Source organism: Acanthaster planci, linkage group LG13 (assembly GCF_054643075.1).
Source record: "Acanthaster planci isolate LZ-2023a linkage group LG13, COTS_SCS, whole genome shotgun sequence".
In the NCBI taxonomy this organism is placed as follows: Eukaryota; Metazoa; Echinodermata; class Asteroidea; order Valvatida; family Acanthasteridae; genus Acanthaster; species Acanthaster planci.
Genome location: NC_141789.1, coordinates 8940975 through 8958816, shown reverse-complemented (window position 1 = coordinate 8958816; position 17842 = coordinate 8940975). Strand labels below are relative to the sequence as shown.

Genomic DNA, 17842 nt, shown 5'->3' with positions numbered 1-17842 from the left:
CCGCGAGACACAGAATGGTGATTCTGGGTCAAACTTTGAAATGTAGGCCCTCAAAAGAGTTGAGTGTGGGGCAATGTACGCTATTTTACTAAAGGTTTTTTTTTTTAATTGACTGAAAATTCTGTCTTTAAATCAAAGTCATCTAAACTCTTGATGAATAGCCGCGTTCAGAGATTAAATTCTTCTTTTAACAATCTTATCAGGACTTTTCCAAAGTAAATGAATATTGTGTATGCCTATAAGTCTTCCTTTGAATTGCACCCTAAAGAACCAATAATCTGCACATCATATCAACAGCAAAGGTGAAAATATTTCCATAAACGTTTTAGACTTGAAAGAAATGAAAATGGAGAATAAACAAACATAACAATGTACAGAAAAAATCAATGACCTAAGTTTCCTTGTGTTGCTTTCTTGTGCAACTTGATATGATTCTAGTATATTTCTGAGAAAATAAACTCGACAGAAAAAAAGGTATTCATGAATTGAAAGGGAAGAAAAATGAAAGAATGAAACATAACATTGATCTGCAACCTTCATGGTTACGAAATTAAAATAACTTTTAATTTAATTGCATGGTTTAGACACCATTGCTTTTTGAATAACATTGTTTGTATCTTTGAAAATGTGTGATCAGTATTTGAATTCAATTTACATTTGAAATCGAATGCAAGTACGGACTTCAGGTACTGTGGCACCGAACAGTTTTCATTGTCTCCTTACACTCCTGTCGAAATCGACTGTTGACAAATCCGTAGATGAACGGATTGACAGCGTTGTTTACATAGAATACGAAACTAAACGTATGGAAGAAAGCAGCGCCAACCTCGTCGTGCTCAAGTATGTAATTCTGGGTGTGTCTAGGTATAGACATGAGGCTGATGCCCAGCAACCAGGTGGAAAAGTAGACCACAGTAGTGATAACTAGCATCTTGGTTGTCTTACCGTTAAACTTGGCGGACGCATATTGATGATATTTATTGGGGTCATTAAGTGCAACTTCAGTGACATCATTAGTATGGCGGTTGGTCTTGGGCGGTGGTCCATCAGTTCGGTTGTTTTGGTGTTGATGTGTCAAGGCACCCTTAAAGTTAGGAATTACGTTTGAGTGCTTTGTGGTGCAAGGACCGTCTATGTAACGTTCAGATTGAATGCCAATGTAGGACACTGTTCCTTGTAATTCTTGATTGGGTTGCGGAGGGGTCGTTTCTGTCACCACCTTGTTTGAGGGCACTGCGCCTGGCCGAACTGCGGCTTGCTTTCGAATAGCAAAGTAGATCTTGGCATACAAGATGGTATTTGTGACAATTGAGGAAACGGGGGCGACGTAGGTGACTGAGAACTTCAGGTACTTCACCCAACTCGGAACTTTGGTGCTGATGGTGCAAATGCCAGTCTGAGACTCACCTTCACGTTGGACATGGTATGACGCAAATACCGGCACAGCGCAGAACATTGCCAAGACCAGACAGAGCAAAGCTGCATATTTGGCACGCTGGACCGTCATCCAGCGCCGGTGCGGTCGGCATATGGCCTGGTATCGGTCTACAGCTATTGCAGATGTCAAGAAACAAGAGTTGTAGACGGTGATAAAAGTCACACTGACAACGAGACGGCACAAAAAGTCACTGGTGTAGTTGAGTTTGATGTACCAGTGGTAGATGGTTATGGGAGTGAAGAGGCAGATGATCAGGTCCGCTACAGCCAAGGCGAGGATGAAGACGTGTGGGCTCATTAATTGTCGTTTCTTGCCATACACCAATATGATGAGAGCATTGCCTGGTAAACCAACAATGCCTACGATGGCATGGAAGATTAACAGAGGCCACAGAAAACTCTCCATCGTAAAAACATAGTTTTTCAGTCCAAACTACTAAAGCTTTACTGTATTCGAGGAATGAAAGATTTCCCCGAGAAGCGAAAGCCGATGTTAAAAGACACGCATTCCTCCTGCGTGTTCTGTCTGTGAACTTACGTCAACTCCATTGGTGCTGCTGTAGTTTGATTGCTTACATTAATGGCCAGTTCCGACTAATCTAACGACTTGACGGTTACTCTCTAGCACCGTTATATATATATGCCTGTCATACGATACCTTATCTTTCTGCAGTGTAAGATTCAATGCACAAAGCTTTGCAAATAAGAAGATTAGTCCATTAGTTAAAAGGGTATATCTGTTCAAACCGTTGGGCATAACTTGCAGATCTGGCGATGATTAACAATCACTCGACTCATATAGGTAAACTGTGAATGGAAATAAAACGTATCGCTGTAAACTACATGATTTTACTCATAATTATGCCATATGTATTGTTAATGTTACACAACAAAGAGCTTACAAACCATCGAAGATAATACGTGTAAGGATACTGTTTTCGGTATAGGTTGGTGCATGACGGTCAGCACGCACGTTGACAATTGAAGTGTACGTTCATGTACATTGAAACCTTTTTGTTTAGAATATTTGCTTTAACCTTAAAATTGCACGGGATTTACAGCACCGATCCCCTCTATTTTAATAGCAGACTATCTAGTGAAGACCATCTACTTTTGGTCCCTTTTGAATCGCTAATTTGTATTTGTTTATCGCACACAGATCGAGTGATGGCCTAGAGTGACGGCTGTATAAGATTGCTCATAAATTATGTATTTTCATCTGGAATCTAAATCAATCAGATTGCTTCCTTGGAGTTCGGGAGCAATTTTCATAACACTAAAATTGAATATAATAGCCTTTTGCAACTTAAATTTGAATAAAATCTGGTATATTGAGTTCTTGGACATTTTTCACCACGCCAGTTATCGACTTGGTACCAAACCTAACATTTGCACGGGGAGGTTGGTTGCCTTTTTTGTTCTATAAAGCATACGTGCAAACCAAATATTATAGCAGACCGCCGCTGCAAGGCGCTAAATGCAAACTATGCTTCCACCGTTGTTGTGTTGTAGAGTGCTAAGGCTTAACGTCATCTTGCCGTCGTCACATTTAGTGTGCATTTTTAATGTCTTTTCTCGGGCACGTGACCCTCCATGGTAGACCGCGTGTACCCACTGCCAATCTAGTCTTTTTTATTCTGTGTACACCATACGCCAACTGCTTTCAAATGTGCTTTTTGATGTAAGTATTGGCTTGATGAAAGGGGGATCTAATCTCAGTAAACTAAGTAAGTAAAGAACTAAGTAACTACTTCTTCGTGCAAAACGTTCTTCCCGATAATGTACAAATAAAAAGTGACAAGGACTTCGTGTCCTTGTTTGGTAAAATGACTTTGGAGGCCGTTAATGGCTGTGTTCATTTGTGCTTAATCTTCCTTGCTCTATGCCGTAATACCCAGAAGGGAAGTGTTCGTGCAATGAACAAACACTAGGTCATTGGGCCAAAAATTTTTCAATTATTGTATAGAATTCAATTGGGATGATTACAATAAAGAAGAATATTGAACTTAAGCATTTCTTTGGAATTTAATGAGACAGAAAGACAAGTCGGTAAAAATAGCAGAATGTCTGTACTTCACAAGGCGCAGATATCGGCCAGTGGTAATACCAAACAACAGTTACTAACTAGTTGTTAGTAGTTTTTTTTTAGGGTGTTGGTGCTAATTGATAAATAAATATACTGAATACTTTCTTTCCTACTCACCCTTTATAAAGTATTTCTTTGCCCCCTCCCCGCAGGACAAGCCACTGCTTAGCTGGGAAATATCTTTTAACAAAAATGTTTAAGTGATGTGACGAAAAGAAGGGGGGGGGTGTTACAATGCGACAGATTGCAGACACAAAATTAGCTCGTATTGGATATTCATGGGGATGTTTTCTATTCTTATTTTTCCTGAAAATTCAGAACTATATAAATTAAAGTACTTCCTATGTTTTACAATAATGCAGTAGAATGAATTCACTTGGTGAATAAGTGCAATCCCGCGCCTTTCCTTATGTACTTTTTTTGGTGCGTTGCGTATGCGATGCATTCGTGCGTTTTACTTTCACGTACGCCAAAAAAAAACTTAACACACCGTGCGTCGCGTTGGGCCGACAAAATTGCCCCGGGAGCGATTTTGATGGATAGGCATACGCAACGCTTGGAGGAAGTGGAAAGGCGCTTTCACTCGGTTTAAAGTTTACAAATTAATGAAAAGAGCCGATGACCGTTTAATTTTTGTATAAACTCATTTGCAAATAATAAACAAAAACATAGACGCGGGACAATATACAGAGGAATTTCACCATGGACTGTTGTTTTTGTTATTTTATCTCTCGTCAAAGCAACGAAACAACGAAAAGCAAAGCAATTTGACTTCACAGTACATATTGGTAGCCCCTGACATGTAATACAAAAGGCACATTGTATCACGCTAAAGGTTTTTGTCTTCATATACTTTAATTAAAAACTGCAGATTTATAAAGACAACCACTCCAAATATTGAAATTTATTCACCAAGTAATTGTTACGTGATAAAGATGCATATTTTCAGAACTGACGGAAAGTATAGGTACAATTACAGAATCTTCAGAGAGTAAAAACGAGCAGTATGTTTTACTTGCAAACTTATATAGGCCTACAATGAGCGGGCAGTATTGAGGACATTATTCATCAGCAAGATTAGTTTGATTCAAGTTATTCCCCAACGTGAAAAATTGCTCATTAAAATCGAAATCCATTGATGTCACTCAAAGTTTGTTGAACAAACAAAACTGAGCAACAATACCTTTTATAAACAAAATTAAATAATAACAGATAAACCGATTAAAAAAACCCTGATTGAACTGCTCCTGACACGACCCCATGGACGTATTCTTATAGGTAGTGTTCTGAACAAATATGTCATCATGGCTTCCACGAATTATTTTGTCTTGGAAATGTATATGCATAAGGATAAACAAATGAAAAAAAAATCAATGAAATCACAATACACTTTATAAACTGAGGTCATATAAACTGAATAGTTAAAAAAAACAACCCCCCCCAAAAACCACATCATAGTAGCAATAAAGAAATAGGTTCGAAAATTTGACCAGAAACCGATCACTGAAAATAGGCTTATATATTTCGGACAACCATTGCATTGTCAAAATCAAATAAATAAAACTCCTGCTGTGTATTCGAAATCACTTTCACATTGGTTCGGCCTATTGCGATCGGAATGAGTTTTCCACCAATAGTCTGGACCGAGGGCATCTGACGGCTGCTCAAATCCGAACATTTGCTCAACAATTTTTCTCTTTCATAAAAAAGAGATAAATTGGAGCAAAAACTCTTCAGCCAGACTAAATTACTCGTGCGCGCCGGTTTGGCGTGACAACTGCATTTCAAACTTTCAAACCCTCACAGATAAAACGTGTGCTTGAAAAAATGGAGGGCGCTCTGTCCTATTCATTGATCTCCACACAGAAATCGTAAGACTTATATGATCTCTGTGGATCTCCATTGTAAAGATTGGATTACATGCCCGATAGCTTTTTAAAAATGTGAATGCGCAGTTCGGTAACACTCAAGCGACAGTCGGTCAATATTTTTAAAGTTTCGTCGTTACGTTTCACCGTTTGCTGCGATTCTCGCATCGTACATTGTCACTGAAGTCTCGTACAAATATTTGCGTGTGAATGGTTCCTTTTGTAATAATAACTAAATCTGCTATAGACCTTTTCACTAATGAATTCATAATTATGAAGGCATGTGCACAAATGACCTTGGCCATTGAAAGTGTATTGGGTTGCGGTTTTGATCATTTTCTCTCAGGTTTTCTGGCTTTGTTCAGTTTTTCTTTAGAAAATCCCATCAAATCGAGCAACACCATTGACTGGTACCGACAACATCTTTATGATGTCCCGATGGCCGTATCATCAGGGGCATAGATCACGACCTCAATCACGAACTTCACATGGCTCTCGAAGCAACCAAAACCAAGAAAATCAACTACCCCAAGCTCAAATCAGACAAATATCATTATACACCTATATCCACGATCAAGAGAGTTTGGTAGTTACCATTCCACCAGATCTCCCCCAGCCGATGGCCAACGTTCTGTCCTCGAGCGTGGACTGAAGTTCATCCCACTGACGAACCGATAGGACGAGTTCACTACCCGTCAGGACGTCAAGCAGTTCTTTCGTCGTTTACGTTTGCCAGCCTTCTTCCACGACAAGGACTCCAGGTCAGTTCGTTCTGATTCGGGTATGTGTACTGAGAATGAAACCTCGTCTAAGGTCATTACTTAGCTTGCGCCCACCATGGTCCACCTGGTGTCCCGTCCCGCCTCTGGTCTCAACAAAACCCTCGACTGCATCACTGAAAACTGCTGTGCGGAAATCAAACGCCTGAAATTCAAATTCATCGACACTTCATCGACTGAACGCGAAGCAACGGGTGTCTTAAGAACGATGTAACCATCGTTATTAAAAGAGCGGACAAGGGTGATGCTACGGTAGTAGGAGTAAGGACTTGTATGTCGCTGAAGCAGAACGTTAACTCTCTGACGTTACGTCTTACCTTAAGGGTGACCGGGACCGTACAAAAGAGCAGCAAGGAATTTTTGCCAGCACTAGTGACCAACTACTTACTACCCGAAATTCGCTAATCTGGAAATCCAGGCCGCCCCATTGTGTCTGCATGTAGATGTCCCACTGAATTGATATCCAACTTCCTTGACACCATTCTAACACCCATTGCTAAAACGCTCCCCAGCTATGTCAATTCTACGTCTGTTCGATGAATTTGAATTCCCAGGCTAAACCAACTTTCGCTTCATCATGGATGTGAAAATGCTTTACACATCAATTCCCCACGGGAGGGTTTGGCTGCGCTCAAATACTAGCTAGATCTTCGCCAGACTCAGGACCCTCCCACCAGTACTTTGCTCCGTCTGGCTGAATTGGTGCTGACGTCGAACAACTTCGCGTTCAACGGTGAGCACTACATTCAGACCAGTGGTGTGTCTACGGGCATACGTATGGGACCAAGTTATGCATGTCTGTTTGTTGGCCACATCGAGAAGCAGATGGTGACCCAGGGCGTGTAGCCGTTAATGTACAAATAGTACATCGATGATATTGTTGGTGCTCAAAATGGTACGTGTGATGACGTTGCCAATTTCGTAGCGTTTGCGGATGCTTTTCACCCAGCACTGCGCTACTCATCTGAGGTGTTGTAACACTCAGCTACCTTCCTCGACGGGCGCGTCCAAATCTGTGCGCGGGAACTTGACACAACCGTACATTACAAACCCACAGATTCCCACAGCTACCTGCAGTACCAACCGTCTCACCCCATGAAATGCAAGAACTCCATCCTTTACTCCATCCTTTCTTTGAGTGCGTAGGATTTGTAGTAGCGATGCGTATTTCTTTGCACGTGGTAGAGAAATGCTAGGTTTCTTTCATCTGCGCGGTCACCCTCCGGCGGTCACAGTCGATGCCTTCAACGCTGTGTCTTCAATCCAACACAAAACGGCTCTGAAAACCACCAAGGCCAACCAACGTGACTGCATCCCCCTAGTACTCACATACTACCCTCGGAACATCCCGGTACGTCATATTCTTCCCACTTTTTGGTACACTTGGGGATGATGATGCCACAGCTTCCATTTTCACCGAACCTCCGATCTGCGAGTTTAGGCGTAATTGTTCTGTCGGGGACATGGTTGTGCGATCCCGGTGAGATTCTGTCTCGCCATCACAAGCAGGCAGCAATTCCCCTTGTCAGCGCCCCAGATATAACACTTGCCCGTACATAGTTAACACATAGTTAACTACAGAGTACACGGGGATCATACATGCACTACCAGTAATGTGGCTTATTACATTACATGTCGTCACTGTGGCAAACTGTACATCGGAGAGACCAAGCGTCACCTTGGTGACCGCTTCGGGGAAAACTTGCGCAGTGTGTGCCATCAAACACAGCGTCTCACTGTAGCGCAGCACTTTTGCGCGCCACCGCATACTCTCGGTGACTTAAGCGTCTGCACCCGGCACAAAGCGTCATCCGATAATTATGTACAGCGAAAGGAAATGACGCAGCGTGTCATCTTCGAACTTGGAACGCCGCATCCGGGTGGAATGAACGTGGACTTTCTGCGTTCATTCGGAACTGAATCTGCTTGCCCTGACGAAGATACCCAGTTACCGAGAGCTCGGCAATAAAATAAATTAAGAGCATTGTCTGTATACATTTCCGTCAATATAGGGGTAGATTGTGATGTTTTTAAGTGGGTTTTTTAGTTTTTAATCGATTATAAGTTGTCTGTATTGGTAAGAAATGTTTAAAACCATTGTTTCTCAATGCTTGAGCAACGTAGGGAGTGTGTTCTCTTACAACAACTTTACGCGTTGTTTACGCATGATTGTATTTCCTTTTTTAATGATTGCATGGTTACTAAATTTGCCAATGAAACAACAGTTGCTGGACTAAGTGTGCATGGTTATGACGGTCATTACCGTGAGCCAGTTGACACCCTGGTTAAGCGGCGAAGAAAGTACAACCCTGCTGAGCCTTCCTGACACCAAAGTTGACGCGTTCATTCCTTTCCAGATAATTTGAAATAAAACAACCAAATGTTTGACTACAGAATTCCTCTTCATCTCCTTCCCACTGATCCAAAGAGGCAAGATTTTGTGATTCCCAGACCTGAAATCAATTAATATTTCCTTTGTCTTGGCCACATACAGCTCTAGATTTTTTCCCCCAAGTACCATTTAAGTTGTATTGGCTGAAGTAAAGACAATCTCATTATGTTTCATCGTACGGTAATTGAAAGCGTTCTTTCATTGTTTATCACCGCCAGGTATGGTGATACGAAAAATAAACTGGCTCGTGTAGATACTACCGCTTCCAGTAGAACGAGTTCACTTGAGGAGATCTACAGACAGTGAACTCTTCAGCCTCGTGCAATAGATAATGAGACGCAAATACACATCAGTTGGGGGCGAACAAAAAGCACAGCCTCAATTAAGATATCTTCTTGTGAATTTTAAGGCTGCAGCAATATATATTATAGATAGACAGCAGTGAAACATCTTAATGTGGGTTTTTAAACATTAAACGTTTGCTATTATTTATTGTTTAAAAGAAATTGAATAATTTTGATAACATTTTATTGTGATTTCAGTCGTGCATATTTTATGTATGTAATACCCAACAATGGTGCCACCGACTTAAAGAACTTTGTAGGTGACTCGTTGGACAATCTTGAAGGTTTTATGAGGCACGAGGCTAATTATTTGGCGCACTTTAAAGGCTTTTTAACGAAAGGAAATCACCCACTGATGGGTGCAACAGCAAATCGTTTGGTGCATGAAGCTGCTGGAACAGTCTCTATTAACGGTTAACAATGAAAGCCAACAACACACCTTCAGTACGCCCAAACAAATTATCAACCAACAAACTACAAGGTGCCCACATAAAAAGTATACCGAGATAAAAAATACTATAATAGCAAAACTAGTTTATACATGGGAAAGCAAAATATATTTCTTGAAAGGGCAGATTGTCCTCTTTGCAATGGTACAAAGCTTTTAAGTTAAGCGTAGGGATCCCCCAAACATGCTATTTTTTCACAAATCTCCAGAAAGGTTTGGTGTTTCTAGACTCAAGGCCCCATATATGACTTCAGAGACATAACGTCGATATTCTCTGCGAACAGGCCTGTATGTTTTGCGTTGAAAGTTTCTGAAGGATTCCCAGTCATGCGGGCTGCTTGACTTTGAGCTTTGTTGTACTTCTGCTGTTTATTGCGCATTTTCCTGTTAAGGACATTGGTAGTCCACGGAAGTGAGAATCTGGTAGACTTCATTTTAATGGGGTGTTTTTATTAATAGATTCTGCCAGCTTCATCTTAAACATGATTCACGATTCTTCAGTGGTACTACTCTTGATAAGTCCTGTGTTCAGTCTGCTGCGAAGTGCTACCAAGTCTTCAGAGATTTGACTCATATCAACGCTTTTGGAAAGATAAACTTTCCTCTTTGCAAGTTCATTTTGTTCACAAGATGGAGATTAGCATTGACCATCAAGACACTGTGGTCACCGATGCCTATTTAACGTCAACGCTGTTTGAAGTCAATACCAGATCCAGGATGTTCTTTCTCCTGTATAGTCTCGGATAGAGTTTGTCGAAAATTATGCTCTTGCCTCATGTCCAGAAGTAGTTTGCTCGTGGTGGTATGCCTACCTCTAACATTAACAAAGACGGCCTATCCAGTATGATCACCCTCTCTTCGTTGGTTTTCATTAAGTGTTCTTTGGCCAATCATTGTCAGGTAAATTAAAATCACCGAGAAGCCATACAGAAGCATAGGTACGTATTTTATTAAGTGAACTGTGGAGTTGCAGAATATACTTATTACCAGTAGACGGTTGGTCTACAGAAGACACCAACATGAAGTTGCTTCAAAACCTTGAGCTGAATGGTAACCCGCATGATTTAAAAGTCCGTAGAGAGATCTGATCTTTCTGAGGCGATCAAGGCATTTCTAACTGCAGTGAAGACACCCCATGTGAATCAGAACTACGGTCTTTACGAAAGATCTGATAACAAGCTGGGAAAATTTCTCCATCAGCGATGTTTTCGTTCAACCACGATTCAGTCACTGTGGCAATATATGGTTCAATTGTCCGAATCTAACGATGACAGAAATTTTGGAAGTTTTAACCTCACACTCTGACAATTCACATTTAAAAACTTGTTTCATGGCTTTATTGAACCTGCACAGTTTTATTTCCTTTTAGTACCTGCTATGTATGTTATCGCTGGGTTGGGTCTAATTGGGCTAGACGTCTCAAGAGGCGAAGGTTGGTGAATATCATCGCTACGCATACTATCTTCAGTATCGACCAAGACTTCGAAGGGATTTATAGTCTCCAAGTCAGAAATTGAAAAAAAAAATGCGCTGGAAATGTTTGGCACACCGCATTTACAACAAATCCAAGTGCATGATGGGTGATCTACATGGCATTTGTACACTTTGTTGCTCATACCCATGTAGTTCTTGTGCACCTGTTGAAAGCGCTCTTCACCCTGCAGGGCACCATCTTCCTATTTGGTTTCTTTGTTACAATACAAGCAATGATATGGAACGTCAAAGGTAACAATGTCTTGCTCAGGTGTATCACTATCAATCAAACGATTCAATGAATTTAAACAATGCCCGGGATTTAGATTCACGCCGTTTGCAAGTAGCAAAAGCATCAAAACGTGTGTCCTCGAGCTAGGATTAGTTGACACCGTAAAATTTGTTGGTGACGCTGGCCTGGCATTGTGTAGATAGAACTGGAACAAACTCACCCGATCTGCTCTCGAAAGAGTTGGGTCTGCTCCCGGATGATGAGTACCAGAGAACGTGGGAGAAAACCAATGTTTGGGGTCAAATTTTGGTATGTCAAGTTTATATGACCATGGTGGAGAGACACTCTGTTTGATAAGGACAATCAGTACGGGGAGAATGCTGCTACGTGTCGGCGAGTTAGGTTGTGTAGAGTTTCCCATTATCAGAAGAGACGGAATTCAAAATGGCCTCTAGAATAGTAACACTGTAGGAGCATAAAGTCCACGAAATATACAGTCAAAAGAACAAAAAGCTAAATACACACAGGAAAGGTTAAAAAGTGTTTTCCAGAACACGATCATGAAGAAAATACAGTAAAACGTGGAATAAAAATGTCAGATGAAAACGATTAAAAGCAACTATATAGAAGGAAAGGTAAAAAAGGGCTGCCAACAACTTCGTGAGCGCCCTCCCTCTGTTTTCTTGAACAAACCCCCCATGATTCCTATTATCTATCATAATAACCTATTCCCCCATAATGCAAGGATGGTTACCACACGCACGACGTGTAGATGGTTTTTGACCGACGTGTATGTGAGGACGTGTCGTGTATGCCTTTCGCTGTACGCTGCAATTAACTGTGTTGACTGCAGCCACTTTCTATTGAACGGTGAAGTGTTGTTTTTTCAACAAACCAACAGTGTTTCGTTGTTGATGAAGAGAACCAACTTAAAGGTAGTGCTGACCACTACTCAAGCGGTGAAAAAAATGTACTTTTTGGAGCGACATCGCTGATTCGCATATCAGCCTCGGCTTTCCATTATCCAAAACATTATTCAGGAACACGCCTTGGTCCTGAGTATTTTTGTTTGGCAAGAGAAACGATACGAGGTGTGCTAGGAGTCTTGGAGAGAGCATTGTTTGTCCTTAGGTTTTCTCGAAGAACCAACTCGAAACAAGTTAGCAGAAAGCTACACTGACTAAAAACAGCGCTAATAATCTCTGCAGGGACACACACCCTTACATATGTATACCTGTGGGGTATTTCCTTTGTTCTCGTGTACAAAACTCCCACACAACACGGAAAGAATTTTAAATCACTGCCATTTCAATCTAATTCAGTTTCATGGATTGAAATTTCGACTGTATGTCCCTTATATAAAACACTTCAATTTGCGGCGATGAATGGCACTTGAAAATTCCTCCTTTTTGGGTAAATTTGAAATATCCATTTCGTGAAATTCTTGTGGGGTAAAACTTTAGTACCCCATAAAGATCAAAACTGGCCTATGGGGTACTTCCATTGTTCCAGTATCCAACAAGGCACTATGAACAAGTGCATAAGAATGCACACATATCATATCCGTGGAATAAGCAATCCATTAAACAAACGCAAAACTAAGGTGATTGTCATTTGTTTCTGGTCAAAATGAAAAAGGGGAAAAGACGATAAAATGATGAAATTGCGTTGTCGAGGTGAAGCCTAAAAGCTTTTAAAATAATCTCTCTGCACAATGAGGGATCAGTTTCCTTTCGTTTATTATTGCAGAAGCGTTTCATATTCAGAGATACAAAGTAAAACACTTGAAAGGTTTCAAACTGCTGGAGACAAGGATGTTTGAAGAGGCACAACCATGTGAAGATGATGAAGAGTCTTAATGATTTCGGATTGAAGCAGCTGCTCTCTGCAAAACACTTCATTCAAGGACATTCCATCTAGACGATGCTTTTACGGTATTTTAAGAGTGCACCCAATTCAAGCACAGAAGGGAAGAGATATCCACTGAAGTGTGATTGTTTCATCTAACTAATCGTCTGAATTCTCTGCGTCATTTTGAATTTAGGACGTTTTTGCACTATTTACTACTTTTTTGCAAATTTTAAGTTGGAAATAAGGAGTGATCTGGAGATAACAACTGTTGCGTTCGCAATTTTTGCTACCCTGCTAATTTATCCTTATTGCTGTTATCTATTCGACCTAGACAACAAAAAATAAGGTAGAATTAAAAAGGAAAATACAAAACAAAAACACTCAAAATGGAAACAAAATAGAACCAGAAAACAATACAACTAGCATTACGCTTAAAAAGCAGGAAGTAGATAGTTTGAATCTCACCTGAGCAAGCTTGTAATTTTTTTTAGCAACTCTTGGACCACACTGAAAACACAATGTGAATATGTACCTTTGTTTAAAGGCAAAACAAAGTTAATTTACTATCATAGTGCAGCACAAACCTTGTGAAAGACTTTTGATTTTAGTCTGGATGATGCTAAGACAGTGCAAGTATAAACTAACTTGTGCATGCTATACTTAGGTTTTTTCGGCGAAAATAGGCATGGATGCACAATGGCTCCATCCATCTGCATTCTATGTTGGAGGTACCACTGGGTTGTTGATAAATTTTGCTTGATCAACGGGTAGGGCTTGGATTCCAGGTTAAGGATGAGATACCCAGATAAACAAGATGGTCAAAAAAGCTTCGTATGAGCATGCTAGGATGTATCAACTTTTTTTAATTCAGTGTTCTATGGAACCCCCCAGGAAACACTTGCAAATTAATGATTTTTTATTCCATACAGAAAATACTCTCCTCCGACACCTATCGCATTTTCCAAATGCGCATGCACAAGTGTTACCGATGGAAAAACAAAAAAACAGTGTTTGCGTCACCCCGCACACACTGCACATCGAAGACTCATATCCCAGAACTCTATGTGTATCTCACCCTCCTTTTTGTCTACAGTGGAAAACACAAAATTTGGGAGGGATGGTATCGAAAGTGAGTATTTTCTTTATAGAATAGAAAATCCTCATAGATTTTGGGTAGATTACGTGACAGAAAATACGTCGCCTTCAGTACCTACAGGTGCAGAGTAGCACAGGAGTGTAGTGAGATGGGCGGAAATGCAGTGTGTGAACCAAGAGAATAGTTAAGCTGAACAGATATTAAAAATCAGAGGTTAGTAAAGACATACCCATGATTACGACGTCCAGTATCTTTTGAGGGCGTAGCAACTAGGCCTACTTGTCTAGGTTTCCTGCCTGCTGCTCGTACAGTAGTCTGGAGAACTCGTCTGCCCACCAAGCCTCCAGCTTGGAGAACATCTCTCAGGTAGCATGATGTGAACGTTGATGGGTTTTTCCATTAAGGTGCATGCACAATATATAAAACAGCAACACTTTGAAAGAGAGCCCATGGTGTTGTCATGCTCCACGTCTGAAGGCTTGAATTGGAGCCTGAGATGTAAGCAACATCTGTGGCGGCTGTAGGTGAGCCCCACCTGTCTCAAGCGAGTAGCGTGGTACGGCATTGGTGGCTGGCTTGAAGTTGCAGAAACTGGTGTTTTAGGCTGTGACCCACCTGGATGTTTCTGCAAAGGGTGAGATGGGAAGGGTTTTATAACTTCTCCAGGATTCTCCAGGAAATGATGAATACATTCTTCGGGGGCTTAAAGCAACGCTCCATGGCGGGGGGTGCCTTGCTGACCGCATGTTGAGAGAAGTCCCGAGGAAGGTAGGGTTCTGCAAAGGAACCAAAGAAGACTTTTCGTGGTTGATAATGAAACCCAGGTTCAAGGTGAGTTGAATCGTTTTGACAAACCTTGAATGGTCACCAGACGAGACGAGCTAACGATCAGCCATTCGTCCAGGTGCAGTGGACAGGCCGAAGAAAGGCAGCGAGTCTGGTATGTTATGTTTCTGTAAATGAATTGGAAGAGGTTCTGATGCTCCTGGTGAATGGGAATGTGAAGGTAAGCATTTGTCAGGTTCAGAAGTGGAGCCCAACAGTCCTGCGGAAGCAAATATAGAAATGTAGCCAGGTTTTCCATGCAAAAACGTTTCGGACGAATGAAACATTAAGAGGATGGGATTGATGGTGGGACCTCGGTCGCTGGGTATCTTTGGAGTCTGAAAGAAAGCTGGTGTGAAACACTTTAAATGGTTTAAAAGAGGTATTATGGCTCTCTTTTGAAGCAGAGACGCAATCTTTTTTTCTAAGGAAGTCTAGTGCAAGCTCGCCGGACTTCCTTAGAGAAAGAGATTGCGTTATGGGGAATTGATGTAGGCCGTCGACGGAGTTTGCCAAGATTTGGAGGTGGGCTGGCGAACTCCAATTAGTAAGCTGACGAAACAGCCTGAAGCAAAGTGTAGGAGCCTTGTCCCTACTTGGACCAGAACTTCCGAGATACTGGGCACAGCTGAATCGTTGTCGTTGACTATTAGGGTCCCGAACACCCAGGATTTTGGTAGATCGTTTGGGTTTGAAAGGTCCTGTTTTAACAGAAGAGGTAGATTGACGGTGGGGGACGACCTTGGCAATTTCCAGAGAAGGACACTAGGACTGCTGGATACGGGGAGACTGTGGATGACGAAAGGAATCCCGGCTACCCGACGTTTTAGAGGACAGACACCGGCTAGCTGGGGGTCTATTTGTTAATTGACGATGTAGGTTGTCTTGAGGCGTTTAGTTTCATGAAGCATAGATTCGCCAAATCTGTCTGCAATTTGTCAGTCCCCAGTAAGGGCAGGTCTTTCACAGGTTCTCTGGAGCCGTTGGATGGCCAAAAAGGTTGTTTAGGACCAAGCTACGACGCCAAGAGGTGGCAAGGGCTGACCGAACAGAGAGCTCACGTAGGCACAGACAGTCATCCAAAAAATGAAACATGAGAGGTAGAATACTTGGTTCAATAGACGAAGGATTTCTGAAACCCAAGCCAAGGCATCAGAGAGTAGGATGGAGACCAGAAACCCTGGCCCCATGACATATGTGGGAGTCCAGCTTTTGAAGAGACAGGAACAGGGCTTATGTTTTCAGGAGAAAGTTTGAGACAAGAGCCCTGAGCGGAGTCCGTGCTTGACCTCGACAGAAAGAGAAAGCACTGAGAAATATCGTGCAGAGTCTTCAGATTTTGCCTGAAGGAGGGACCGCTCCGAAAGTGGGACTCTAAGTATGAATTTCTTTTCACATTAGAGAAACCCTCTTGAAATAAAGCCTGAACTTAACCCATCGTCAGGGATCGAGTATTTAGGTTCAGAGTAGAGGAGGGTGAAGCCCTGCGAAACAATGAAGGTGGTAATTGTTTTAGGGACGGAGGGTGCAATTGTAAATTCTACTCGCTTCAGGTATAACCAGGTTACCTCTATGCATAAAAGAAGTCTTTTCCAGTTTGAAAGAATAATCTTCACAGCCAATAGAAATTGATGAATACAACTCATTACAGGTGTAGTGACCACTAGGTGACCCGGAGCGGCTGAGCGAAGGTGACAGAGAATGCAACTGAAGTGGAGAAGAACGAAAAGGAACAGCTGGAGGAGAGTATTCATGTCTCCTGGAACCTCAGTGGGAGCCCAAAGGACCATCAAAGGACGTAGGCAGCACACTCGCGCGAGCGGGAAGCATAACCAGCTGGGCTCCGACGTGTCCAACGGCGGGCAGATTCGACCGATAGGGGGAAAGTCCCGAAGGAATACGATATTGAAAACAGGTATCCGCAGCCTAGGAAGCAGACTCAAAGGCACGAGCATCTCGAGGATAAAAAGAAGGACCAGTCGGAGTATGCGTAGTCAGGCCTCTTACCCGGGAACGCAAGGATGAACTGGGCTGGAGTAATGCTGACGCCAGTGGCCGGTATCAAGCGGCTGTAGGCCGAAACAAGAACATTCCCCGGAATGCCAGAAGGCATAGTCGTATTTGTTTGTATGGCGGGGGAAAACGAGGGCGAAATAATCGTCGAACTGAAAAAAGACTGTTGGGAGTTTCAATTCCGTCTTGAACTGTCAACTGAGAAGTGGATACAGGGACTTCAGTCATCTGTTGGGGTGACACATGTCGTCCTGCAACGACGTGACCGCCGACAAATTTTTGGACGACTAGCCCGAGCAGATACCACAAGGGCTACATGTATCTCGACTGCATAATCGACATCTGTAGCAGTTTAGGTGAACATCGAAATCCAATAGTGATAATGGACCGTTACAGTATCGACATTTACTTGCAGATTTCATGAGTGGTCTTTTTCTTGACTGCGATTCAAACATGGTCGAAAGTGTCAGAAATACAGTCCGACAGCAATAACTAAGCACCAATTTACGTGTATGTAGATAGCTCAGAACAAAACTCAGCAATATGCGCTGGAAAAAAGGGGCAGCTACGCATGGAATTCTGGGATATAAGCATGGCTGTGCAGTGTGTGATGGGTGACGTTATGGTCTGTGATTTTCAACGGTAACGCTTGCGCATGAGCATTTGGCACAAGAATTTGTAGGTATTGTGGCGTAATAGCAATTTTTTTCTTTATTTTAGGGCACTGTAGATAGGGTTGGAGCTCTCGGCTGGCTTTTCGCTTGGCATGTAAGCGCGAGAGCGCGCCGAGCCAGTCAGTTTCCCATACAGTCATCTGTATCCGTAAGTAAAGCGACTTACCAGGAGTCATCAGGCCTTACGTTAGTAGCTAGCTTATGTTTATGTGAAGAGTTCCATCCACGGGGCGTCAGCATTGTAGAATATTTGGCGGATGTAAAACAAGCTGTTCCGGTAGTTTACACCAGTATCCGCTCTGAACTGAAGTCCACCTTAACAGG

The 17842-nt window shown here is 42.1% G+C and overlaps 1 protein-coding gene across 1 annotated transcript; it reads right to left on the bottom strand.

Annotated features, from left to right (window-relative positions):
- Positions 1–615: 615 nt before the first annotated feature.
- On the bottom strand, positions 616–2250 carry LOC110990348 (gastrin/cholecystokinin type B receptor-like). Its single transcript, XM_022255305.2, has one exon. It carries the CDS (start codon positions 1841–1843, stop codon positions 683–685), a length of 1161 nt encoding a protein of 386 aa, XP_022110997.2. The 5' UTR covers positions 1844–2250; the 3' UTR covers positions 616–682.
- Positions 2251–17842: the final 15592 nt, after the last annotated feature.

Bases quoted from the DNA above. Each gene is read 5' to 3' on its own strand.
- LOC110990348 (XM_022255305.2), bottom strand. From the start codon at position 1,843: ATGGAGAGTTTTCTGTGGCCTCTGTTAATCTTCCATGCCATCGTAGGC.